General features: G+C 42.1%; 1 protein-coding gene across 2 annotated transcripts in view; it reads left to right on the forward strand.

Annotated features, from left to right (window-relative positions):
- The window catches only part of FAF1 (Fas associated factor 1), a 375,519-nt gene that overhangs the window by 312,991 nt on the left and 35,681 nt on the right, over positions 1–26,847 (forward strand). For both annotated transcript variants that reach the window (XM_040360508.1, XM_040360509.1), the window contains exons 16-17: positions 19,923–20,003; positions 21,870–21,947. In XM_040360508.1, the coding sequence (XP_040216442.1) occupies positions 19,923–20,003; positions 21,870–21,947 (159 nt within the window). The remainder of the gene's footprint in view (positions 1–19,922; positions 20,004–21,869; positions 21,948–26,847) is intronic.

Raw genomic sequence — 26,847 nt, forward strand, 5'->3', positions numbered from 1 at the left:
ACATGAGAATGTCTTCCCCGTCATTTTTATTTTCCTGCTGTCACAGTTTATTACTGTACACTGACTGGATATGGCAAAACACAAGCAAACATGCTTCAGTAGCCAAATGGGAGAACTGCAACACTTTCAGCTTCCTGACCCAATGTTATTAGGACATTACCTATTGAACTTTGTTATGATCCTACCATGACTTAACCAGCCAAGGCCAAGGTGAACAAGTGACCACCCTTTCTTTTTGACCGTAATGATGGGAAAATTCAAAGGAGCAGAATGGAATTTTGTTTCTCGAAACGACAACATTTCTAACAGCATTTGTGGTTTTCATTTGGTAAAATCAATTGTGAAAAGAAAACTACATTTTGAAGTAGTTTTGAACAACATTCATCAAGTCATGGAAAATACTGGATATGTTATCCCGGATGTTCATTCAAAATACTACTAGGTCAGCTTTAGACAGTTGTCACCGAAACCGATGGAAGATTTCCCTTCACCCCTTGTCTTGGAAAAAAATATAAAATTTGCAATTTCCCATTATTTTCTGTTTTAATGATGAGGATAAACATTGTGAATCTCCTTAGGCTGACCCTAGACCATTCAAATCACGGCCAGTTTCTGCTGAACCGGCCGAGATTCAAACTGTGTGTTGGCAGGCTGAATGTACCAAGTTGATCTATCAATTTGGGTGCAACCAGCCTGCTGGATTCACTTGCGATTATTGCTAGCAGCGGTTATAGTCTTGTCCAGGTGGGGACGGCTTCTGCCCCTGCTGGGAACAGACATTTTCTCAGCAGTAGGGATTTGCCTGTGAGCACTCTGTGTTGATGGGGGAATTGTGCAAATTTAGTTTGCGACCCACTTTTGTAGGAAAGAAATTTGCACCACCTATGACCTGCCTTAGCAGGAGCACAGACAGTGATAAAATCCTAAAATTTTTCATTTTGTATTAACTGACGTGGTCGGCTCTCGAAAGTTGTGTACTAATGATCAGATTATTGGCCGATCACTCCAAAAGCGGTGTTTTTCGTCGATTTTCTCATGGTGTGTACTAGGCATTAGTATCAAATTCCACCTGCAGAGCATTTTTTACTGAAAGCTCGTTTTGACATCATGGAGCTGTAGAAACATTACTATACTGTATCTAATATAATATTTAATAAGGTTCACCATATACACCAGGCATCACCAGGAGGGGCGTCTGGGATGGAGGGGGGACTTGCGATGGAGGATCTATGATGGGTATGTATTGGGGGGAGCTGTGATGGGTATGTGTCGGGGGGGATCTGTGATGGGTATGTGTCGGGGGGGGGGGGATCTGTGATGAGTATGTGTCGGGGGGGATCTGTGATGGGTATGTGTCGGGGGGGGGATCTGTGATGGGTATGTGTCGGGGGGGGATCTGTGATGGGTATGTGTCGGGGGGGGGATCTGTGATGGGTATGTGTCGGGGGGGATCTGTGATGGGTATGTGTCGGGGGGGATCTGTGATGGGTATGTGTCGGGGGGATCTGTGATGGGTATGTGTCGGGGGGGATCTGTGATGGGTATGTGTCGGGGGGGATCTGTGATGGGTATGTGTCGGGGGCATCTGTGATGGGTATGTGTCGGGGGCATCTGTGGTGGGTATGTGTCGGGGGGGGATCTGTGATGGGATAGTCTGTGATAGGGGTCTGTTATGGGCCTGTGATATGAAGGGGGGACTGAGGACACTGATGTAAGGGCATGTTCACACTTGTGCAGTGATCTATGTTTTTCTGCACTAAAGAAAACACAGGTCTGTGCAAAGGCAATAGAAAACAGTTGTTTCTATGTGTCCTGTTCACACTGCAACAGTGCCTCTGGGTGCTGAGCAGTGCGGTGCGAATTGCATACTGTGTGCATTGTTCTGCAATGGATTGTAACTCACTGAAGGCTCCATGTACAGTCTGTTTCTATGCACTACAACTGAGCTGGGGTGCATAATAATTAATGAAATGTAATTGACATTTCAAGTTGACAGTAAAAAAGGACAAAGTGCGATGCACATAGCTATGCACTGGCACACCAGTTCCTTGGCATTACACTAACCAGTGCCCACACAGTAGAACCCTATATTTTACCTTAGTGGCCAGGATGTTTGGGCCCTAAAGTTGGGGGGATGGGTTTAGGGACTGGGGCGTGCATGGGGAGGCTGTGATGTGAAGGATCTGAGTCATAGCACCAATTTGACACTCCGACCTCCGCTGGAGGAAAATTTTACCAATCGGACACCCATGCGTTTTAACCCTGAATGAATTTCTTACCCCTGCTATAAACTATCGTCTCATTGAACAATTTCATTTACATGTGTTCTGCCTGATGGGATACAGATTGATTGTATTTTTCAGGCCAGGCCTTTACATTACATTGTCATAACATAACAATGGACTTGTGTCTTTTTTCAACCTCGCCTACTATGTAACATATGTAAAGGAAGTGGATATATTTTACTGATATAGGGCAAGGTGCTTCATGGGAAGGAATATGGATTTTCTCCACCTTTTTCAAAATACCGTATATACTCGAGTATAAGCAGATTTTTCAGCACATTTTTTTTGTGCTGAAAATGCCCCCCTCGTCTTATAATCGAGCCACCCTTTTGCGTCTGATCTCACAGACTTTGGGGACCCGGTATCGGCCGGGCACACATATAGCCCCACTCTTCCTATACAATTGTGCAAAGTTTGTTGTCCGGGGGACATACGGCCGAGGAGCACTGATTTTTCAAAGTCGGGCACCCCTTCCATAGACTTCCATGTTAAACGTAAATTTGGTGACCCGGTACCGGCCGGCCGCAGGTCCCCTGGACCAGAAACTTGGCACATATGTAGCTCCAGTTCTCCTCTACAGCCGGGGAGAACCGATTTTTTTAAAACCCGGTCACCCCTTCTATATACTCCCATGTTAAACGTAAGTCTAGTCATGGGCACAGTGAGGCATGCAGATGGACACAGTGAGGCATGCACATGGACACCCTAGGCTTATACTCGAGTCAATACATTTTCCCGTGGTAAAATTAAGTGCCTCGGCTTATATTCGTGTCGGCTTATACTCGAGTATATACGGTACACTAAAACTTAAAATTACAAAAATAAATCGTTCTTTGTCGGGGTTCCTCTCTTGGTCCCAGGTGATCAGATTGTGTCGTATGTCCAGTATTGATCCCTATCCCACATCGGATTTATACTCTCCATCCCAGGCTGCTTGTAAACAACTAATGGGACATTAAAAATTCATTAACCTGAAAGTTCATGTCTGTTGCGCTAAAGTAATAGCTGGCCATGTTTGTTTATCTCGTGCCGAACAACATTGGATGCCAGAGAGCAGCTCTGCCTAATTTTGATCATAGCTGGCAGCGATGAGGAAATAAAAGGCAGCCGTATGGAAGCACAGTTCAAGGGAAATGATAAAAAAAAGAGAATGTTATCCTGAAGGTTATTATGCACTCTGATAAATAGAGAGGCTCACAACGAGCTCGCCACGGCTGCAGATTGTTGGCATTAGACTGGAGCTTACAACAGAATGGGATTTGCAGGGTGACATTTGTATCCGCTTCCCACCATCGCTGTAACCTCAGCAATAAATACCGCAGCTGACACCTGTGTGTGCTCGCTGTGTGTCGGGAAAACATTTCAAAGGTTACAATCTAAAGAACGTGAACTGTATGGGACTTTATGGGTACAGAAAATATCTTTGTCAGACAATAGTGTTAACATTTTATCATTTTGTTCATGCATAAATTTAAAATATAAAAAAAGTGTCTACTTCTGAAGATTTGGCAGTCATAAATACATCTCTCCCATACCCATTGTACATAAATATCTGTGCAGAGTAGATGCTGATAAAGGGATGCACTTTGTCCCAATATATAGTATCAAAGTGACTACAAGGAAGCAGGCAATTCTCAACGCGTTTCATAAAGATCATCTTCCTTAACACAGGAGCTAAGGATCTTTCTGAAGCAGTCCTGCTTCAAATAGTGATTTTGTTGCAGAATTGTAGTCGTTGGGACTGTGGGCCAGATTCTCGTAGAATCTGCGGCGGCGTAGCGCAAGCCATTTACACCACGCCGCCGCAACTTACTGGAGCAAGTGCCGTATTCTCCAAGCACTTGCTCCGTAATTTGCGGCGGCGTAGTGTAATTGGCCCGGCGTATGGCCGCGTAATTCAAAGGGGGTGGCTTGTATTCAAATTAAGCGCGCCCCCGTGCCGATTGAACTGCGCATGTGCCGGGCTGAAAAATATCCCAGTGCGCATGCTCCAGCTCACAACGGAAAACGTCAATGACGCCGACGTAAGCCTCATTGACGTAAAGTCGTATTCAAGAACAACTTGGGAAAACGACGAAAAAAGACGCGGACCCGACGCCATACTTAACATGGCATACGGCGGACTGGCGTAAGGTTACCCCTCATATAGCAGGGGTAACCTTACGCTTACGGAAACGACGTAAGCGACGACTACGCGATGCAAATTTGTTCGGGAATCGGCGTATCAGGCTCATTTGCATAGTCAAATGAGACCTGAACGTAAACGCCACATAGCGGTCAGCGTTGTATTGCATTTAGGATCCGACGGTGTAAGTGAATTACACCAGTCGGATCCTAGCCTAATTCCGGCGTATCATGTTTTGCGAATACAAAAGAATGATACGCCGGCGGGAATTTCGAATTACGCCGGTGTATCAGTAGATACACCGGCGTAACTCTTTTGAGAATCTGGCCCTGTATTCTTAACCCTGAGCTTTCAGTGACTAGTCTAGATAGTCAATTTGTATTCAAAGCATGGCCCTATATTCTGTAGATAAAGGCAATGACTAAGTAATATTTCAAACGCCACCAAATCCATAGCTAAAATGCATTAAAAAAGCAAAGAAAATCGAATACATAATATAATGGATATTTTATGTATTTAACAGATAGTCTTGGTACTATTTTCTAATATACAGTAATATTGTAGCATGGAATCTTTTTTGTTGGATTTGGTTGTTTGATTATACATGTATCTCCTAACTCTAAAGCTGGCCTTGCATGAATTGAAATTTGGCTGGATCAGAAGAGATTCGCCATATTTCTATACGTGTAGGGGTACTGTGGTTGTGCAGAAATTGTCAGATTTTTCATGCTCAATCAGCGCTGCAGGCTATAGCCAGAAGCATGGATTAGTGTATTCTGATGGTGGGGAACTCTCAGTGACACAGTGGAGAGGAGTCTCCCATCCACCTCGAATGTGTGAAAGGGGGAATCTGGTCAGTTTTTTTTTTTTTTATTCAACCCGCTGGTTTGGGGGGGGGGGGGGGGAAGATAAGAAACCTGGCTAATGTAGGGACTGCCTATGTTCTGTCCCTAATAACCCAATCAATTGTGTAAATATCAACAAAATTGAGGTGGTCTTAGCCATGGTAATAAAGAGCATGGGGGTGTAGCTAATGTCAGGAAGTGAAGAACAAGTTTCTTAAAGCAGAACTTTACTCCCTCAATCAACCGTAACCATGTTCAATCCTTATGCTGTTAGTCTTAGTAAAATAGACAAGAAAGGTATATTATAATTGTTTTAGGGCCAGTTCACGCCAGACGCAGTTATGTACATTTTTGTGTGCATGTTTTTCTGCACTAAAAATGCATGCACAGTGTTTTCCATGTATTCTAATGGCTCTAGTTGGCTCTAGTTCACACCATGCAGTCAGTTTCCGGTGCCAAAACTGACCGGAAACTGACTGCATGGTGTGAACTAGAGCCATTAAAATACATGGAAAACACTGTGCATGCATTTTGTGCAGAAAAAAAGCACATGGAATGGAACGGAACTGCGTCTGGTGTGAACTGGCCCTTAAACTTTTTTTTTTATTATTCAGTTGCGTCTTGGTTTCTGGCCTAGGCCAAAATGATGTCTTACATCCCAGGGGTCTAAATTGGCATTTCTAGGAAGTAAATGGTACATGAATCATTTGCCCTTACTCAAGATGGCTGCGGCTAGAAATTCTAGGGGAAGGGGTGTTTTACAAAGTCATTTCTAAACAAAATAAAGCATGGACACAAGGATGGGTGGATTTGCTTTGAATATTTAATATCAATTAAATAGAAGTTTTGGATTATGGCACTCAGTTAAACTGGAGTTACAGTCGTTTGTTTTGTTAAGTCAGCAGCTACAAAAAGTGTAGCTGCTGACTTTAAAAGTGGTTGTAAACCCTTACAACACACTTTATGCTACAGGTAAGCCTATATTAAGGCTTACCTGTAGCTACCCTGGATATGGTTTAGACCAGGGGTGCCCAACCTTTTGAAGAGCGAGGGCCACTTAAGCAACTTGGTAACCAGTCACAGGCCACCATGAGCAGAGCGGACGGATGACAGGTCACGGCAACTCTATAGGCCCTCCGATCCGCCCAGATGAAAGAGGACAAATGTTTTTTTGGATTGGAGGTAGGCGAGCGTAAACGGACATCTGTCACTCTGTAGAGGTGAATTGAGGGCCCCATTTGGTCGGGCTGATCGTGTGAAAATGGCCTAATACTGCTTTCACACTGATGTGCTGCGGTTTACCCATACCGTGGGTGCAGCTGTGTCTATCCTGCAGGTTAGCTGAACTTTGCCATAGACTCCGCCTGTGGCAAAAGCCGGCACTGTAGAGGAAGCATCGGCTTATGGGGCTCTACTCCGCAGCCGCTTTCTTCCTCTACCACTAGCTTCATATCACAACACTGATGCTGTGGTATGACGGGTCGGCAACCTGTGATCTTTGCTTGCCAACCCGCCATTCTAGAGCAGGAGGTCACGGGCCACATCAGAGGGCTCCGCGGGCCACTGGTTGGCCACCCCTGGTTTAGACGATATCCCCCTGTGTCTGCATGTGTCAAAGTTATCAGCACATGCGCACTGAAGCAATGGTACGTCGTGCCGTTACCTGGGCCTCCCGCACGCATGTGCAGGAGTGACATCATCGCGGCTCCAGGCCAATCACAGCGCCAAAGCCGCGATACCCAATAGTCAGTCGTGGGAGAGATGTTGGCCTCTGCGGGGGCTTCGATCTGAGATAATACATAATGAGCTAGTATGCTATGCATTCTAGCTCATTATGCCTTTGTCTTGCAGGTTTTTTTTAATTTATTTTTTAGGGTTTACAACCACTTTAATAAGCAGTCACTCACCTGTCCAGCGTTGTACTCACTGCAGCTGTGTTCTCCCAGTGTCCTCTCACGTAGGTGCTGGCATCTCTCCTATGGGCACCCAGCTATGACAGCTTGGGGCTTCACAGCTGAGTTCCACTGAGCATGTGTGAGCAGTGCTGCGGTCTATGACTGGCCCCAAAGTCTTCTAAGACTTGTCATATGTCCCAGAAGACTTCGGGAGGGGGAGCTTCTGTTTCCGGTCGCCTAGGACGGAAGTGGGAGCAGGTACCTGTCAAATTCAGTTACCTGCATCCCCCTTTCTCCCCAAAGGCTCAGTTTAACAAACAGGAGCCAGGGAGGAGGCCTTTTGGGTGGATCTTCGCTTTAAGTTCTACCTTAAGGGCGGCCATGTGGTGGCAAAGACCTTGAAGATTGGATTGGCTATCACAATACAAGAGAGGATGATGAGTGGAGTCACTTCTCAGCACCTCCTTGTTGTTTGGAAAGTCTATTTTTGAAGGCTCTGGGTGCCTCTTTACAATATGAAATACTCAAATTGGTAGGATAACCTATTTGAGTCTATTCAAATTTTCCTTTTCATGCCACTGTCAAAGCATACGAAATAACAAGAAAAACATCTTCTAGATTTTCCTAAAAGAAAAATATATACATATTTAATCCCTAGAACACAAGAAAATGAATTATGTTAATTTGCCTTTTGCTGTAAAGAGGCAGGTCAATCTGGTGTCTTCTGCCGCCGCCTCTGTTACAGTAGGTTTGCACATAATGTCTGTTTTCTAGACCCTCTTGCACCGAAATCGTTAAACGCTCACAATAAAATGCTTTGGCCTTGAGCGGTGGCAGTACATCGATTTTTCTTTTCGTCTTTCCTTTACTGTAAGCAGAAAGTAGTTATTGCATTTTACACTAAATGCCAGACAGGTGGGTGAGGTTCCCATAACATCTTAACAGGCAGAAGGTCACACATTCGAATCCCATGGAACCTGCTAAGCCTTTCATCCAGCAGAGGTAAACAAAATGTGGAGGCTGTAATAACGCCGGAGATGTATTCATTACTGTGTAAAGCACTCTGTGATCTCTGGATAAGAGGAGCCGTATCAGTGAAGATATTACTTTTATTGCCAGTATCTGCTAACTGTGCCATTTGTAAGAAATAAATTGTATTGCCAGCAGAGCCGCGTGCTGGGGATCAGCTCCGGGCAGCTGTGCGCGCAGGCAAAGCGATTTAAAGTGTATTACTTGAATACACACAATTTTCTTCTTAACATATGCACAGTTTCTTCGCTGCATATTGCTTTAGCATTTAGACAATATTGAAGTTTTGTGCAGTGTAATTTATGGAGGTATGTTCCTACACAGAAGGGTAAATACCTTATTTCCACCTCATTAAAAATCTATAAATTGGCTTCTGTTTCCTCAGTATAATCTGAATTTTCTAACACTCCAGTTTGGTACAGCGCGACACTTGAGGAATTTTGTACATTGCACGAAGGTCAAATGTACAGTGGAGAAAATAATTATTTGATCCCCTGCGGATTTATTAAGTTTGTCCACTTACAAAGAAATTAAGGGTCTATAATTGTCATAATAGGTGCATTTTAAATGATAGACAACAGACTATTAACCAAAAATCCAGGAAAAACACATGATACAAATGTTATAAATTGCATTTCTGTTCAGTGAGTAAAATAATTATTTGATCCCCAAGCAAAACATGACTTGGTACTTGGTGGAGAAACCCTTGTTGGCAAACCCTAGTTGGCTGCAGGCATCTTTCAGATATCTCCACTAAAAGTCCAGGACGTCATATGACGTCCTTGGGCGGGAAGTGGTTAAAAGAGATCTGGCCTTTATGACCATAAATACTTCCACAGTATAGCAATATAGCAAAACAATATTAAATCCATAAAGGGTTCTTCATAAGTACAACACTCTATGCTTGTATGTTCCTGTTGGCTTATCCAACATGTTTCACAGTGTTGTCATTGCTTCTTCAGGGTCTTCACAAGAGCATCACATAGGCCCGGATTCACGTAGAAGCGTGCATCTTAGTGCGGGCGTAACGTATCCTATTTACGTTACGCCTCCGCAACTTTGCCAGGCAAGTGCCGTATTCTCAAACCAAAGTTGCGGCGGCATGGCGTAAATAGGCCGGCGTAAGCCTGCCTAATTCAAATTTGGTAGATGTGGGCGTGTGTTATGTAAATTTAATGTGACCCCGCGTAAATGACGCTTTTTATGAAGCATGCTCCAAATTAACCCGCAAGAAGCCAATGCTTTTGACGTGAACGTAAATGACGCCCAGCCCTATTCGCGAACGACTTGCGCAAACGACGTACAACGTGAAAAATTCTACGCTGGCCCGACGTCCATACTTAACATTGGTACGCCTCATATAGCAGGGGTAACTTTACTCCGGGAAAAGCCTAACGTAAACGGCGTATCTGTACTGCGTCGGGCGTACGTTCGTGAATTGGCGCATCTAGCTGATTTACATATTTCTAGGCGTAAATCAGCGTACACGCCCCTAGCGGCCAGCGTAAATATGCAGTTAAGATACGACGGCGTAGGAGACTTACGCTGGTCGTATCTTATACAAATTCTGGCGTATCTGATTCTTTGAATCGGGCACCAAGATACGACGGCTCGGACTGAGAGTTACGACGGCGTATCTGGAGATACGTCGGCGTAACTCGTACGAGAATCCGGGCCTCAGTTCTTATGTCATGGGGGCTCAACCTGTGGCCATGCAGCTGTTGCGGAACTACAAGTCCCATGAGGCATTGCTGGCCATTGACAGTTACAAGCATGACTCCCAAATGCACAAGCATGATGGGATTAATAGTTCCACAACAGCTGAAGGGCCACAGGTTGAGCACCCATGTCTCACGTGCTGGGTATGCACAGGGAGGAGATGGAGACCGCGACCAGCCAACTTTCCACACTCTGAAGCATGTACTTGGATCACCAGATGTAAAGCCAGGCAGCGTTAGGAATGAGCTGTAAAACATGGGCCGGGATATCCACTCTACTTTATAAATGAGCCTTTTTAATGATAAATCCATGTGAACGATCTGATTCTAGCATGGTTGTTGCACTTGCTGAATAAAATTGAGTAGGTCACAGATTGGTTTACCTAATATCCTTCCTCTTAATCCCCAGTGGTTCTCAGCAGGAGTGGTTTGCATGATTTCCCATGTAAAGATGTCCATAGATGTAGGGTGGCAGTTGACCCATCCACCAGATGCCACTGGTGGGTCTGTTTCAGGGTGATCAAGCACTGTTATCCCTAACCAATAAGATGCCTGCAGCATTTCTCCTGCCCTTCTCTGCACCCCACGCTTTTCTTTTTTCCTATTAAAACCAAGTTATAGTCATGGCAAAGCCAAGCTTGCAAGGTTATGAAGCTCTCTGCAATTCTGAGAATTCTTTTAAGAGGGAGGAGGTCAACCTAGCCTTTAACTCTACTTTGAGCCAACTGTTTTCTTCTTTAGATTGGATCCTTGTGATACAAAGCTTAGAATTGGTATAGGCCAACAGCATGCAGATTTAAAGGGGTTGTAAAGGAAAAAAAAAAATCATAATAAGCATCCTTTACTTATAGACATTCCTCTTTTCACTTCCTCATTGTTCATTTTTGCTCAGAAGTTGCTCTATTTCTTCTCTGTTCTGTTCACTTCCTGCTTGTCTGATTTTACTGACCACCGTGATGGGAGGCTTTACTGCGGTGTTCAGTAACGTGCTCACCCCCTCCTGGGAACTACATCTGTGCGGCAGGACGCTCTCTACATGTTAGAAACTTCAAGGAGGTGTGAATTACTGGGCGTGCCGCAATGCATACTGGGAAATGTAGTTCTTACATGAACAAGCGATGCAAAGCAGGAAGTGAATGAGAGAACAGAAACTAGAATGCCGGAGGTGATATAAGTGAAGAAATTTAATAGGTATTTACTAGTTTTTTTTAACAGAATCATTACACTATTCTGTTTGTCTACCTTGCAGACATTAATTTTAGGCAAAAAAATGTTTTCCTTTACAAATCCCAATTCGGGAAAATAATGCTTTCTTGGAAAAAAACATATTTTTTCCATACCTGTAGTCACCTAATACCAGTAAAGCTCATATTAGAATGTCAAGTCATCAGGTCAATTTGGTCATAAATAGTGAAGTATTCTCTCTTTCAGTATGTATACACCACCCGCTTTGTATGTCTCCAAGGGATTCTAAACGTGTCTCTTTTATCATATCATTTAAATTTATCTTGGAAAATCTATCTTCATTTAGAAATGATTGGACATTATTGGCCTTTTTTACATTGGGGCCAATGCATTATGTACAATCATAAATGATTCAAAAAGTGGACTGTGAGTTCTACATACTGCCGATAATACATAAGGATCTTATATAAAGTCATCTATAATTGAGCAATGTATGAAAGTGAAATACATTTCAATTTTGTTTTATATTAGGAAGATTTTGTTTAATTTAGTGAAGAAACGGCTAATAAAGCAGTCTCTTTTAACCACTTGCTTACTGGGCACCTAAACCCCCCTCCTGCCCAGCCCAATTTTCAGCTTTCAGCGCTGGTGCATTTTGAATGACAATTGCGCGGTCCTACAGCACTGTACCCAAATTAAATTTTTATAATTTTTTTCCCCACAAATAGAGCTTTATTTTGGTGGTCTTTGATCACCTCTGCGGTTTTTATTTTTTGGTTTAAAAAAAAATTAAATACACCGATTAAAAAAAAATGTTTTATATATTTTATATTTTGTTATAACATTTTTAAAACGGGTAATTTTTCTCCTTCATTGATGTACGCTGATGAGGCTGCACTGATAATGCGGCACTGGTGGGCACTGATAAGGGGGTACTGAGAGGTGGCACTGAAGGGCATTGATAGGTGGCACTGAGAAGTGGCACTAATAGGTGGGACTGATAGGTGGCAGTGATGGGCACTGATGGGTGTCAATGATGGACACTGATCAGCACTGGTAGGTTACACTGATGAGGCACTGATTGGCACTACTGGTGGGCGTTGATAGGTGGCACTTGTGGGCATTGATGGGTGGCACTTGTGGGCATTGGGTGGCACTGGCAGGCGGTAATTGTGGGCACAGATGAGGCAGCTGTGCCTCCTTCCTCTTCGGGACCGATGTCCCTTGCACATAAGCCGGTGATTGTTTTTTTTTTCTCCTCACGCTGTCAGCTTTTGTTTACATATCACGGGATCAGCTGTCACTGGCTGACAGCTGATCACGTGGTAACGGCCTGGGATCGGCCCCTTACTCGGATCTGTGTTCACCCGAGTCTCAGTTACTCAGTGATCACAGTGCGGCGGGGAGCGAGAAAAGGGGAGGACGTCTATTGACAGCCTCCCGGAAATTCAGGTCCAAGGATGAAGAACTTGTATTAACGTGGTTGTAAACTTTCAGTTTCTTTTTTTGTTTTTTTTATAAGAATAACAAACCTGTTATACTTACCTGCTCTGTGTAATGGTTTTGCACAGAGCAGCCCAAATCCTCTTCTTCTGGGGTCCCCCGCCAGTACTCCAGGCCCCTCCTCTTGATCAGGTGCCCGCCACAGACGCTCCTGCATCCATTGACAAAGATAGTGGGACTCAACCCCACCCCAGTTTCCATATCACCGGATTTGATTGATGGCAGCGGGAGCGATTGGCGAATCTGTATAGAAATCAAATTCACTCCAGTGTCACTGGATTTGATTTCGGCAATTGGCTCCCGCTGCTAACAATCTGTCCAATGAGAGCGACAGCCGATGCACTTGTGCACATGGCTGGATCGGAAGAGCTCATGTAAGGAAAATAGGGGGATTAGTGGGGGGAGTTACAGCACAGAAGGTTTTTCACCCTAAAGTAGTTGTAAACCCTCAAGGTTTTTCACCTTAATGCCCTCTGTGAAAAATCTCCTGCGCTGCTGCTTCCCCCCAAAGCCCCCTATTTATTCTTACCTGAACCCGATCGTTCCAGCGACAAGCACAAACCCACCAGCTCCAGCCACTGTCTCGAGTCCTCATTGGATAGATTGATAGCCAATGGCTCCTGCTGCTGTCATTTAAATCCAGTGACGCTGGGGGCGGGGCCAAGTTCTGCTGTCTGTGTCAATGGACGCAGCAGCAGGCCTTAGGAGCACGTTTGCACTGTTTTCCCCCTTGGAAAGCATTTCTCAGTGGGGTACTCGAGGAAGAGGAGGAGCCAGGAGCGTCACCGGGACATCTTGGAAAAGGAGGATTTGGGCCGTTCTGCAAAACCCTTGCACAGAGCAGGTAAGTATGAAAAAACGATCCTTTACGATCACTAAAATGCAAAGAATGCTTTAAGGTGAAAAACCTTAAGGCTAATGCCGCGTACACACGATAATTTTTCGGCATTAAAAAAACGTTGTTTTTCAAAAACGTAATTTAAAATTATCGTGTGTGGGCTTCACATCATTTTTCAGGTTCTGAAAAACAACAAAAAAAAATTCGAACATGCTGCATTTTTTAACGTCGTTTTTCAGGTTGTAAAAAATAATCGTGTGTGGGCTAAAACGACGTAAAAAAAACCTGCGCATGCTCAGAAGCAAGTTACGAGACGGGAGCGCTCGTTCTGGCAAAACTACCGTTCATAATGGAGTAAGCACATTCATCAAGCGTGAATCGTCTTTTACTAACATAAAATCAGCTAAAGCAGCCCAAAGGCGAATGGAACTTCCCCTTTATAGTGCCGTCGTACATGTTGTACGTCACCACGCTTTGCTAGATCATTTTTTTAAAAAGATGGTGTGTAGGCAACATCGTTTTAATGATGAAGTTGGGAAAACTTTGTTTTTTCGACATACTGAAAACAAAGTTTTTTTTCATGCTGAAAAATGATCGTGTGTACGCGGCATTAGAACTTTTATTTAAATAATTTAGGATCAATGTACGGTATAAGTCATGTATGTTTTTGTTTTTTTAGCTCTGTGTCTTTCTTGCATTTCAAGAAATTACGGAAATATTAAAATGAGATTTCCTCTTCATTTTTCTTTATTTATACAGTACTTTATTCTCTGTCTTTCCTGGTGTTTTTTCCCTCTATTTTTATCTAACAGCAAGCCACTCTGTTGGATTTGTTAACAGTGTGTTCACATGATCTCATTAAAGCAGAACTGGAACTGTTGAACAAAACTGAAACCCATCTGAGAAAAATACAGTGTATATCTCTCTTGCTCTGCTTCAGTCATGACACACTCCCCTTTTTCAAATTAATTCCGAGGGTTTGGAGCCGGGCCCCGCAGCGAGAGTGGTGTAGCAGTTCCGCTGCCATGCAGGGGAGCCACAGGTTCCACCTTTAATTAAATGGAAAAGAAACCGCAGGACCTTTGTTACTGTTAGCTCCCAGCAAGGAGTTAGCAATGGGACGTAATCCGGCAGTGACAGCCCTACCTGGGTGCAAGGGTTGAATCGTTTGCATTAGAGGTGATAATACTGAATCCGATCTAAATGTGGTGCTGTCATGAGCTGCATTGCTTACAACAGAAGATGCTGTGTCTGTCCTAATACCACTAAATAGACCTGAAATATACACTATGAAGGTGGCTGCACTTGATTCTCTGCTCCAGGATAAGTGAAATAAATCCATAGAAGCCATAAGTTCCATACATTGTACTGATGATGGCCAATAAGCCTTAAACGGCTATATACATTATGGCATTCAAGACTCCCAGTGAGCTGCAAAGCGGCAGTTACATGGGTTCAAAAGAGACAGATGTCCATTTAATTCATCCACAAAAAAATAAAAATAAATCTTTGCATCCCTGGGACCCTAAACTCCCAAATGATCCAAAGGAAGGCAAGCAAAAACACATAAAACATGATCTAATTAATATTTATGCCTTTTTAAAAAGCACACTTTAGCCCTGGACCGTTTGGATGCCCAAAGACACAAGATTTGGCACTGCGTCGCTTTAACTGACAATTGCGCGGTCGTGCGACGTGGCTCCCAAATAAGAGTGACGTAATTTTTTCTCCACAAATAGAGCTTTCTTTTGGTGGTATTTGATCACCTCTGCGGTTTTTATTTTTTGCACTATAAACAAAAATAGAGCGTCATTTTTTTACTATAATAAATATCCACAAAAATATATATAAAAAAATATAAAAAAAATCCTCAGTTTAGGCCGATATGTATTCTTCTACATATTTTTTGTAAAAAAAAAATCGCAATAAGCGCTTGTTGATTGGTTTGCACAAAAGTTATAGTGTCTACAAAATAGGGGATCGTTTTATGGCATTTTTATTATTATTTTTTTACCAATAATGGCGGCCATCAGTGATTTTTATCGTGACTGTGACATTGTTGGACACTTTGGGCGCTATTTTGGCACCATTCACATTTATACAGCGATCAGTGCTATACAAATGCACTGATTACTATGTAAATGTGACTGGAAGTGAAGAGGTAAAGCACTAGAGGGCTAGGAAGGGGTTAAGTGTGAACTAGGGAGTGATTCTAACTGTAGGGGGCGTGGCTTACTGTGACACGACACTGATCGCAGCTCTCGATGAGAGGGAACAGACGATTAGTGTAATGTCACTAGGCAGAACAGGGAGATGCTTGTTTACACAGGCATCCCCCGTTCTGCAGCTCTGTGACACGATCGTGGGACACGGCAAACATCGAGTCCGCGGGGCCCACGGGCATGACGCAGGCCCACGCGGTGGCAAATTTAAAGTGACGTATATTTACACTGATTTGCCTGTTCATGCCATTCTGCCAACGTAAAAGTGCGTGACCCGGTCCTTAAGTGGTTAAAAGACCACATCAGAGATGAAGATGCAGGTATCCTTTATTCATGCTAAAAGCATTGCATAAGACTGTGTGCAATCAAATCTGCTGGATTTATTTCAATTGTCCTGGAGCAGAGAAATAGGGTGCAGCCACCTTCATAGAGGTGTTTCAACCCAGTGGGACTTTCTCAGATCTGTCCGGTGTGCTCCACTGATCCAGGACCTTCATTATACTATGTTACTGAGAAATATTAGTAGCTGTTTATATTTTGATGTCTTGTTGGTACTTGGAACATAAAGAAATTATTTATGGCTCCACCTACTACCCACGCGACTTGCTATGGGAGCACTTGTGCGTGCCCATTCCTGAGCTGGCTTTGTATGTCCAAATACACACAGCACGTGACTCGGCCCCTCCCTGCTTCCTTCTCACTGGCTGTGATTGACAGCAGTGGAAGCCAATGTCTCTGAGCCAGTGAGGAGCAAGCTAGTCTCTGCTCTCATGTACAGCGCTGGGTCAGGCTCAGGTAAGTATAGGGGGGGGGGGGGAGCATGCACCATCCACCAGGGAAAACGATGATCTCAATCCCCCACGTGATGCACTCTCCCCAAGGGGGTTAAACTCACCAGAAGACTGAAAAATCAGAGCCTTAAGTAAGCGAATACATCAGCCACTTTGTCACGGACCATCACCAGGAGGCGGGGACAGCAGGCACAGGAGCTCCACACAAGGTCATAAAAACAAGGAACAGTAATATCGTGTAATCCTGTTTATTAATCCAAAGTAGCCCATACACTGAAAGCCCCCTTAAACCTATCTATGTACATCAAATCACAATAAAATGAGCATAAAAGTGACCCCAGAGGGTGCTATCACCAGGGAAGCAGGGGAATCCTTGCAGACACCATAGCAGCTTCCTAGTTTGGAGAGCGGGTGAAGCGCACACGTCACTTCCGGGTTAGCGGGGATGTCATAGGTCACGCTCTGACACGGCATTTCGTCTGACTTCAACAGAGAGCATCTATGCTACGAGCGCTCCCATCTCATAACTTGCTTCTGAGCATGCATGGGTTTAAAACGTCGTTTTAGCCCACGCACGATCATTTTTTACAACCCGAAAAACTTCATTTTTTAAAACGACGTTAAAAAATGCAGCATGTTCAAAAAAAATTTTTTGTCGTTTTTCAGAAATTGAAAAACGATGTGCAGCCCACACACGATCATTTTAAATGACGTTTTTTTTCATGCCGAAAAATGATCGTGTGTACGTGGCATTAGACTTTCTTTATTCAGTGGTTTTTACCACGAGTCTATCATTTGTTTTTTTTTTAGCGCTGTTTTGTGTATTTTAATACTACAGAAACTGAACTGTTTTATTCTTATATCGCGTTTTTATTTTGTTGTAGTATATAGTTAAACTAAACATACCACAATCATTTTTTTTATTGACTTTTACATTATTTTGCAATAATAATAAAAATAATTATTATTATTATTATTAATATATAACAAGCCAGTTCAAAAAGATATATATATATATTTTTTTTCTGCATTTATACAATAACTTATGGTTGGCATTGGCTGTGATGTGTACAATAACATCAGCCCCAAGGTTGCTCTCTCAAATGCATGCATGCAAACACGCACACAGATACTAGGGCCAATTTAGACAGGAGCCAATTAACCTACCAGCATGTCTTTGGAGTTTTTGCATTAAATAGTTATTTAACCACAGAAAGCTATAATTTCTCTGAAGTGTTATTTCATCGCCATCTCAAATTGCTTCATTTTCTACTCCCCTTAATCGACACCTCATGGAACCTCACAACTAACACCAAATCATAAGTTATTGTATGATAATATGCAGAAAATAAATCTCTTTTTTAATTGGCTTTATAAGCAAAAATAATGGAAAAATCAATTAAAATGTTCTTGCTGTATATTTAGTTTATATACTATAGCAGTTTTTATATTGTTAAAATGGCAGCAATTACACGCTGCATGTATCACACTTTAGTAAATAGTTCTAACTTTTTTGGAGAGAAAAAGCAGTCCAGTCCATGCTTTGCAATTTAGCAAACTTCATTGCAGAATTTTATTTACAGAAATACTGCTGCAATGAGCCAACCAGAGGAGCAGAAAATTATCTCTCTTGGGCTCTATTTACACCCTAGTGTAGCGATTTTACTGGCGTTTTTCTGGATTTTTCTTTTTTTTGCAAGCATTTTTAATGTGTATTACAAGCCTTTTACAGCTTCGGGCTTTTTTATTTAGCCAATAGAAAGCCCTAGGGGGGAGGACAGGGAGAGGAAATTAGGGGGGGGCAGCTGCTAGTTGAGCAGAAAACTCTCGTAAAATGCTCAAGTCAGGCATTTCTATTGAAGTCTATGGGCTTGTAATCTGCCAAAAAGAAGCTCATGTACTTTTGTGAGCGACAAGCATACTCAGATGTGAACAGGGGTCATTGAAATGAATGAGATCTGGCTTGTTAAGCATTTTAGAGCTACAAGCTTCAAGCAGAAAATTGCTCAGGTGTGAACGGGGCCTAAGGCAGTTATGTACATAGAATTGTTGACATTGTTGTCGTGGGTGTTACGATTACCATATTTAATTCTTATAGAAAATCAAAGCTGACTGACGACTGAAATAGTTTTTTTTTTTTTATGACCCTGGGGCAACTATATTTTTATTAAATGCTGGTATAAAATACAGTGTACAGTACAAATGCTTCACAAGCCTTTTTCTGCGTTAATAATTACTATTTTAGTTCACTCTTCAACACGCTATAATATTATAACAATTGGTAAAAAGTCAAATATCATGTCCTTAAAGCGGGGGTTCACCCTAAAAAAAAATTCTAACATTACAATGAGCTGACATGTGACACGGACATTATGCTGGTCGTTTTTTTTGTACATACCGTTTTGTCTGTATTTTCTCCCCGGATTCCCCGCGGGAGTGGGCGTTCCTATTCACAGGGTAAGTGATTGACGTTCTTCCGACCAGCGCATACAGCGCGTCACGAGTTGCCGAAAGAAGCCGAACGTCGGGTCGGCTCTATACGGCGCCTGCGCACCGACGTTCGGCTTCTTTCGGCAACTCGTGACATGCTGTATGCGCCGGTCGAATGAACGTCATCACTTGCCCTGTGAATAGGAACGCCCACTCCCACGGGGAATCCGGGGAGAAAATACAGATAAAACGGTATGTACGAAAAAAAAAAAAAAAAAAAAGACCAGCATAATGTCCGTGTCACAGGTCAGCTCATTGTAATGTTAGAATTTTTTTTGTAGGGTGAACCCCCGCTTTAAATAGGGATGACTGTGTACATTGTTGGGGTACAGACTCTGCAAATGGTCTCCTTTAATAATCATATGATTTGGTTGACTCTTGTTTTCAGTATATGTGTAGGAGTTGGGGTAACGTGGAATCGCATAGACTCCTACAGAGGCACCATCCCTTGATAATATGCAACTATGTTTCAAAAAAGATGGAACAGGGTGGGACTTTGTGCCTCTGAGGAGTGTAAAAAATGAAATACAGATACTTTAATTTATAGAAAAATAGATACATTTTATTTTTTCTGCCACAAGACAAAAAATCAAGTAAAAATAAGTTAGTCTTGAGGTTTAAATTTGGGTGTGCAGGTCCCAGACAGTTATAGCAGTATGGCCCTTTAGATAAAATGTATCTATTTTTCTATAAATTAAAGTATCTTTATTCCATTTTTTACACTCCTCAGAGGCACAATCAAAGTCTCACCCTGTTCCACCTTTTTTTAAACATAGTTGCATCTTGTTTTCAGTAGTTCAACTATTTTATTATATACTAAGATTATTTTAGCACTGGGTCTGATCATGTGACTATAGCAGAAAGACGTTCGCACTCAACACACAATGTTTTCACAGTCAATTGTTTTAACACAATTTTCAGAGTGTCTAAAGAACATTGCTGAAGAACTACTACCACATGTCAGAAGTGTTTAGTTCCTCTGTTTATTCATTTTAGGATGAACGAGAGGCCAGAGAAAATGTGAAAAGAGAACAGGATGAGGCCTACCGCGTTTCTCTAGAAGCTGACCGAGCAAAGGTAGGTGTTCTTCCCAAAGCCCCCCATCATTCGGTGTAAGATGTTAATTGTGTGACACCAATATTCCCGTGTCAGGTTCCTTGCAGTCATAACCAGGCAAGGCTATGGATGGCACCATCAGGACAATTTCAGATCACCACTACCCAAGCCGTGGTGGTAACCAAGGATTATTAGAAACCTATAAAGAAGCTTGTGCCTCCTTTGTTACCAGGTTGCATATTTTAGGCATGCTACATACTCCCAAAACAAATTCATAGATTTACACAGGTCACACTTAGCGCTCTGTTTCTCTCCCCAGTTGCTGCGCCCCTCCACTGCCTTTACCAGCAATTTCTGAATGACAGCCAAAACTTTGTCCTCTAACACAGAGCTTATAAACAATGTTTGTAAAGGATAACTTCAACTTTGGGAACTTGTTACATATTCCACCCATTTTTGAAGTGGAACGTGAAACATGTTCCCACTCCTGCAGCAGCTCCCTGATTCACTGCCCCCAGTGACAGCAATCCGGGGATCTTCTCCCCAAACTTGCTATCACAATTTAAAAAATAACGCAGCCATGCCAGGCTCCAGCAGCATCCTTCATTCACAGAGGGGAGAAGTACAACTACCGACAGCCTTTGCGGCTGTTGGCTTGTAGTTCTCAATGAACTACCAGGGCGCTGTTGAGCACAGGTAGTTCATTGTCTCTTCCCATCAGAGTGTAACTGCAAAAAAATGTGCATTTGTTTTTTTGTTTTTTTACAAAGGTGAACTTATCCTTTAATAATACAGTGTAACGAGTTAAAAGAAAAAATAACACTTTTTAAATAAAATTTGTTCCCGTTTCTGCTTGTTAACCCCAAATCATCCCTAAGGCTGCTTTCACACTGAAAGCGCCCTGTTTTAGCGGTGCTTTACCGCTGTTTAACCGCCGCTTTTCGGCCGCTAGCGGGGAGCGCTTTTAACCTCATGGAAGGTGTTAAAAAGGGGCTTGTTGCGGCACTTCGGAAGCGCTGCCCATTCATTTCAATGGGCAGGGCATTTTGAAATGAATGGGAGGCGGGTTACAGGCGCTATTTAGAGGCTATTTCTAGAGCCTGAAAACCACCTCAGTGTGAAAAGTGTCTAAATAACATCCCATCCTTCCGTCCACTTAACATTTTTTTATTTTTTCATTTGTCTTTTTTTTTTTTTATTGCCATTTCATACGAAAATACAGATACAAAAGAACTGACGGGCACATAAGCCCCTGTGCTTCAAAATAAGAACATTATGTAGGCATTGAAATATGAGTTGCAACATCCTGTACATTACTAGATTATCACTGACCATACTAACAGAGCAGTTTTATTTTTCAGGTAGGGGAAAGAAAGGACGCACTGCAGTTTTTTTATATTTAATAATGTGCTATAACACAAAAGCATTTGTTTGTGTGTGTTTTCTTTTTTTTAACGTGGCATAAATGGGACAAATAAAATGTTTAATTTGTTAACATTGGTTAAAGTGGAAGCAAATGCGTGTTTTACGTTTTTTTTTTTTTTTTTCCTGTTTGTTTATAGATTGCATAAAATAAAATAATTTTAGTAAGAATTTTTAACCAAAATAAAGCCTTGTTAGTCCTGAAAAAAAGTATATGAATTACTTTATCAAATGTAATGGCAAAGTTATCGCCAAATAAACAAATTTGCACTTGTTCATAAGGTGTATAGAGGTGCTGAAGTGGTAACTGGTTTATGGAATTGCAATAAACCTTGGCTTTGCAGTGCTGTTGATCTGGATTTGTCTTATATTTGCATTTGCATGAATAAGTGTGTGACTTTTAAAGTACTGATATGTATTATTTACGGTAGGCTTCTAAAAATCAGAACCATCATGTTTCCACAGAGAGAGGCCCAGGAGAAAGAGATGGCCGAGCAGTGCCGATTGGAACAGATTAAAAAAGAGCAAGATGAGGAAAGAGAGGTAATGAGCTTCTGCTAAAGTGGAAAGTAAACGGCACACTACACAATATGTTAGTGTTTTCATATGTTCTCTAAAAAAAAAAATATTCAAAAAGAAAACACAATGCAATAACTTATGCATTCGCCTATTGGTGTTTGCTACCTGCTTCTTCTTCTCTGAATGTGGTCTGTAACATATGCAGTGGGGAAAATCATTATTTGATTAGATTTTGTTAGTTTGCCCACTTACAAAGAAATGAAGGGTCTATCATTTTTATCATAGGCGTATTTTAAATGATAGAGACCAAAAATTCAGAAGAAAACACATGATACAAATGTTATAAATTGAGTTGCAGTTCAGTGAGTAAAATGAGAAGACAACTGTTGGAGCAATTATTTGCAAATGGAAGAAATACAAAATAAAATAACAATCACCCTCGGCCTGGAGCTCCATGCAAGATTTCACCTCATGGTAGCTTGATAATGAGAAAAGTGAGGGATCAGCCCAGGACTACACAGGAGGAATTTGTGAATGATCTTAGGGCAGTTGGGACCACAGTCACCAAACAAACCATTGGTAACTCAATACACCACCATGGATTGAAATCCTGCAGCACACGTAAGGTCCCCCTCCTTTAAGAAAGCACATGTACAGGCCTGTCTCTGAAATTTGCCAATCAACATCTAAATGATTCAGAGAAGGATTGAGAGGAAGTGCTGTGGTCAGATGAGACCAAAAATTGGCTTTTTGGTATTAACTCGACTCATCTTGTTTGGAGGAAGAAAAAAGGTGACTATGACCCTAAGATCACCATCACTACAGTCAAGCACAGAGGTGGAAACCTTATGTTTTGGGGCTGTTTCTCTGCTAAAGGTACAGGCCGACTTTGCCGCATTGAGGACCAATGGACGGGGCCATGTATTGTAAAATCTTGGGTGAGAACCTTCTTCCCTCAGCTAGAACACTGAAGATGGGTCGTGGATGGGTCTTCCAGCATGGAAATTACCCAAAACATAAATGGCGTGGCCTAGCAAATCTCCAGACCTTGAAGTGGTTGTAAACTCAAAAGGCTAAAATCGATCTAGCCTCCATGCGTTTGTTCATTAAGCAGTGCAGTGTGATTTGTTTTGTTTTTTTCCAATCCAAAACTCCTTTTTTTTATTTTTTGTGCTCATTTGTGGTCACCACCTCTTTCTGATCTGTATCCCGATCTAAGAGTGACGAGTGTGAGGGGCTGAGATTCCCCTCCTGTTTTAGGTAAACATTATAGTCAGTGAATGAAGGCTGGAGGAGAGGGGCTGTGAGATCTTGTTCTCACTACACACTATGATGCGCACAAGGAGGGAGGAGAGGGAGGCTGCAGAGACACACAGACGCACAGGAGCGAAGCTAGATGATGGCGGCACGTATCCTGACCACGATTTCATGGCTCAGCAGCCATGATAAATGTGGTCAGCTCATGGAGCACTATGCTATAGCTCGTACCTTAAAGGGACAGGAGCATGATTTTTTTGGTGGGGTAACAACCATTTTAATCTTATAGACATTTTTTAGAGGGAGCTGAAACTTTAAGTTACCAAGCAACAGACAGGAAACCTTAAGGCTTTAGAGAACACCTGTAAAGTAGAGGGGACCAAAATCCCTCCTGAGATGTGTGCAAACCTGGTAACCAACTACAAAAAAAATGCTTGCCAGCAAGGGTTTCTCCACCAAGTACGAAGTCATGTTTTGCTTGGGAATTAAAAATCATTTTAATCACTGAACTGCAACTTAATTTAAAACATTTGTATCGTGTTTTTTTCTGGATTTTTGATTGATATTTTGTCTCTATCATTTAAAATACACCTATGATAAAAATGATAGACTTCATTTCTTTGTATGTGGGAAAACTTACGAAATCTGCAGCGGATCAAATAATTAGATGCAAAGAAACTGTCTATACAGTGTGCCCGTCACCCCACAAATAGAAATACATGTAAGGTCAATAGAAGCTGTGTGCCTATTGGGCTTAACCAGCAAATATCATATCTGACATCACATTGGACAAAAGGTAATTCTTTAATGTCCACCGCATTGAATCTATAGAGTTCATATATCAGTCACAACCATAGTCCATACATCTGCTTTAAAACATATCTAAACCCAAGCACAAAAACTGAAGTTTAACCTGTATTTATTCCTTCCCTGGATCCTCCTCCACCCTTATCAACATGCTAATGACATTTTTAAATAAAAATTTTGTTTTCATTACGCACCTTATTTTAAACCCAGTGACATTATTGTTGTTCTTCTCTCATATGCAATGCGGGGGCTGGCAGGGTGTAGTTTGTGATTTTTTTTTGAAAACCGAAAGCTGTGGTAATGCCTACATGTAATGCTGGTCCTCCATGATAGAAGACTGCAATCCAACAAAATGGTTAGGACCAATCAAGGACTGTCAGGCTGGGGATGAAACTGCTAGATAATGATGCATGTTCTCCAGCCAAGAAATGAGGTTGCCTCTGTCAGACTAGGCAGTTTCAGTACAGGGTCAGAGCCTGTGCACCTGTACAAGGCTGAAATTAAGGCCTCGTACACACGGGCCAGAATCTCGTCAGGAAAAAAACTTAGTTTTTCCTGATGAGATTCTTGGCAAGAATCTCTTGCCGCCTGAGTGTACACAGTATTTCCAAAAGAACCGCAGTTCTCTTGAAAGGCAAGAACACAGTGACGTCATCGCGTATGACGAGCATGCGCTCGTCACATTCGATGCAGTCGCCCTCATCTTGCTTCACCTACCTATGTCGTGGCAGCTACCGCGCATGCGTCAGTCATTTCGAGCATGCGCGGGTTTCCACGGCGACGGGTAAGTATACATAGTCTCGGGTTTCGGGAAACGGGCCGACAAGAATCTCGACGAGAAAATAGAGAGCAGGATCTCTATTTTTCTCATCAAGATTCTGGCCAGATTTTCAGACAAGAAACCTGAAAACCTTGTACACACGCACGGTTTACTTGGCAAGAAAGCTCTGCCAGCAGTTTTCTTGCTGTTTTTTGCCGAGAAAACCGAGCGTGTGTACGAGGCTTCAGGCTGGAGTTCATCCCAGGCACATTTGCTGCAAATATTGAAAATACCTGTTGATCTTGCCGAGAAATGCAGTGACTTTGTCACTTCCTGTGATTCACCTGAAATCAGAAACCTTCTTCCTTTCAAGCTATTGTCTGCCAACTACAAATCTCATTGCTCCCCATGTAATAGAGATGTGAAGATGAGGATTTGTTTGTAGCCCATATCAGGGAGAACAGTCTAGGGTGACACAACGCTGTACCTCCATAGATACACTGAAATGAGTCAACATTGTAACCCTTGGACAAGAAGCGTGTTACTAGTCATATCATCAGGCAAAAAAAAAAAATCTAAAAAGCCACCACATGTTCAAGGACTGTTAATCTGTAACATATCACATTTTTTGTTTAGGGTTCTGGAAGGGTGCTGAATTAAATGGGATTAAATGGATGGATCAGTCATTAAAGCAAATATAAAACCCCAATTCCCAAATAGTTGGGACGCTGTGTAAAATCTATATAAAAACAGAATGCAATGATTTTCAAATCTGATAAACCCATATTTTAGTCACAGTGAATTGATGGCAGCAACACGTCTCAAAGTTGGGACAGGGCCATGTTTACCATTGTGTAGCGTCCTCTCTATTTTTCACAACACTAAATGTCTGGGAACTGAGGAGACCAGTTGGAGTTTTGGGAGAAGAATGTTGTCCCATTCTTGCCTGATATTGCATTTTATCTACTCAACAGTCCTGGGTCGTCTTTGTCATATTTTTATTTCTGGATGTGCCAAATATTTTTAATTTGTGAAAGGTCTGGATTTCAGGCAGTCCAGTTAAGCACCCAGACTCTTCTACTACAAAGTCATGCAGTATTCAGTTTAGCATTGTTCTGCTAAAATACGCAAGGCCTTCCCTGAAAAAGACGTCTGGATGGAATCACATATTGCCCTAAAACCTGTATATATCTTTTAGCATTGATGACACCTTTCCAGATGTGCAAGCTGCCAATTCCATACACATTAATGCACCCCCATACCATCAGAGATGTAGGCTTTTGAACTGCGCTGATACGCCTTTAAGGTCTCTCTCCACTTTAGTCCGGAGGACACAGTGTCTAGGGTTGCCAAAATTCATGTCAAATTTTGATTCATCTGACCATAGAACAGTTTTCCACTTTGCAACAGACCATTTTAAATAGGCTTTGGCCCAGATAGGATGGCAGCGTTGGATGGCAGAGAGCCTAAAAATCACAGGCTTTGAATATTGCAATTTGGCCTTGTTCCTTGCACACAGAGATTTCTCCAGATTCTCTGAATCTTTTGATGTTATTTTGTACTGTAGATGATGCTTTTTTTTTTTACAGTTTCTACAATTTTATTTAGAAGAACATTATTCAAAAATTATTCAACAATTTTTATTTATTTTTTTAACAAGAGAATTCAACAATTTTTAGACGCAGTGTTTCACAGATTGGTGAATCTCTGCCCATCTTTACTTCTAAGTGACTCTCATGCTTTTTTTTTTACCCATGTTGCTTACCTAGTGCCAACTCGCATCTCTTGTTAGTGCCACTTATTTTGCCAGCTTTTTGCATCCCTTTCCCAACTTTTTTGAGAAGTATTTTTGCCGTCAATTTCAAAATTACCAACTTTTTTTCTTAAAATGGTACATTATCTCAGTTTAAACATTAAGACTCCATTTCCATGGACGTTTTTACAGCCACTTCTCTGAGCGTTTTTTGCAGCTTAAAAACAGCTCTCCATGTTGGTCTATGGCCTCATGCCCACCATTACGTTTTTGAGCTGTAGATGGCTGAGCCGTTTTAAAGGCTGCAACAAAAAAAAACAGGACCAGTGCGTTCTGAAGCTCCAGAG

The sequence above is a fragment of the Rana temporaria genome, chromosome 7, assembly GCF_905171775.1.
Source record: "Rana temporaria chromosome 7, aRanTem1.1, whole genome shotgun sequence".
Classification (NCBI taxonomy): Eukaryota; Metazoa; Chordata; class Amphibia; order Anura; family Ranidae; genus Rana; species Rana temporaria.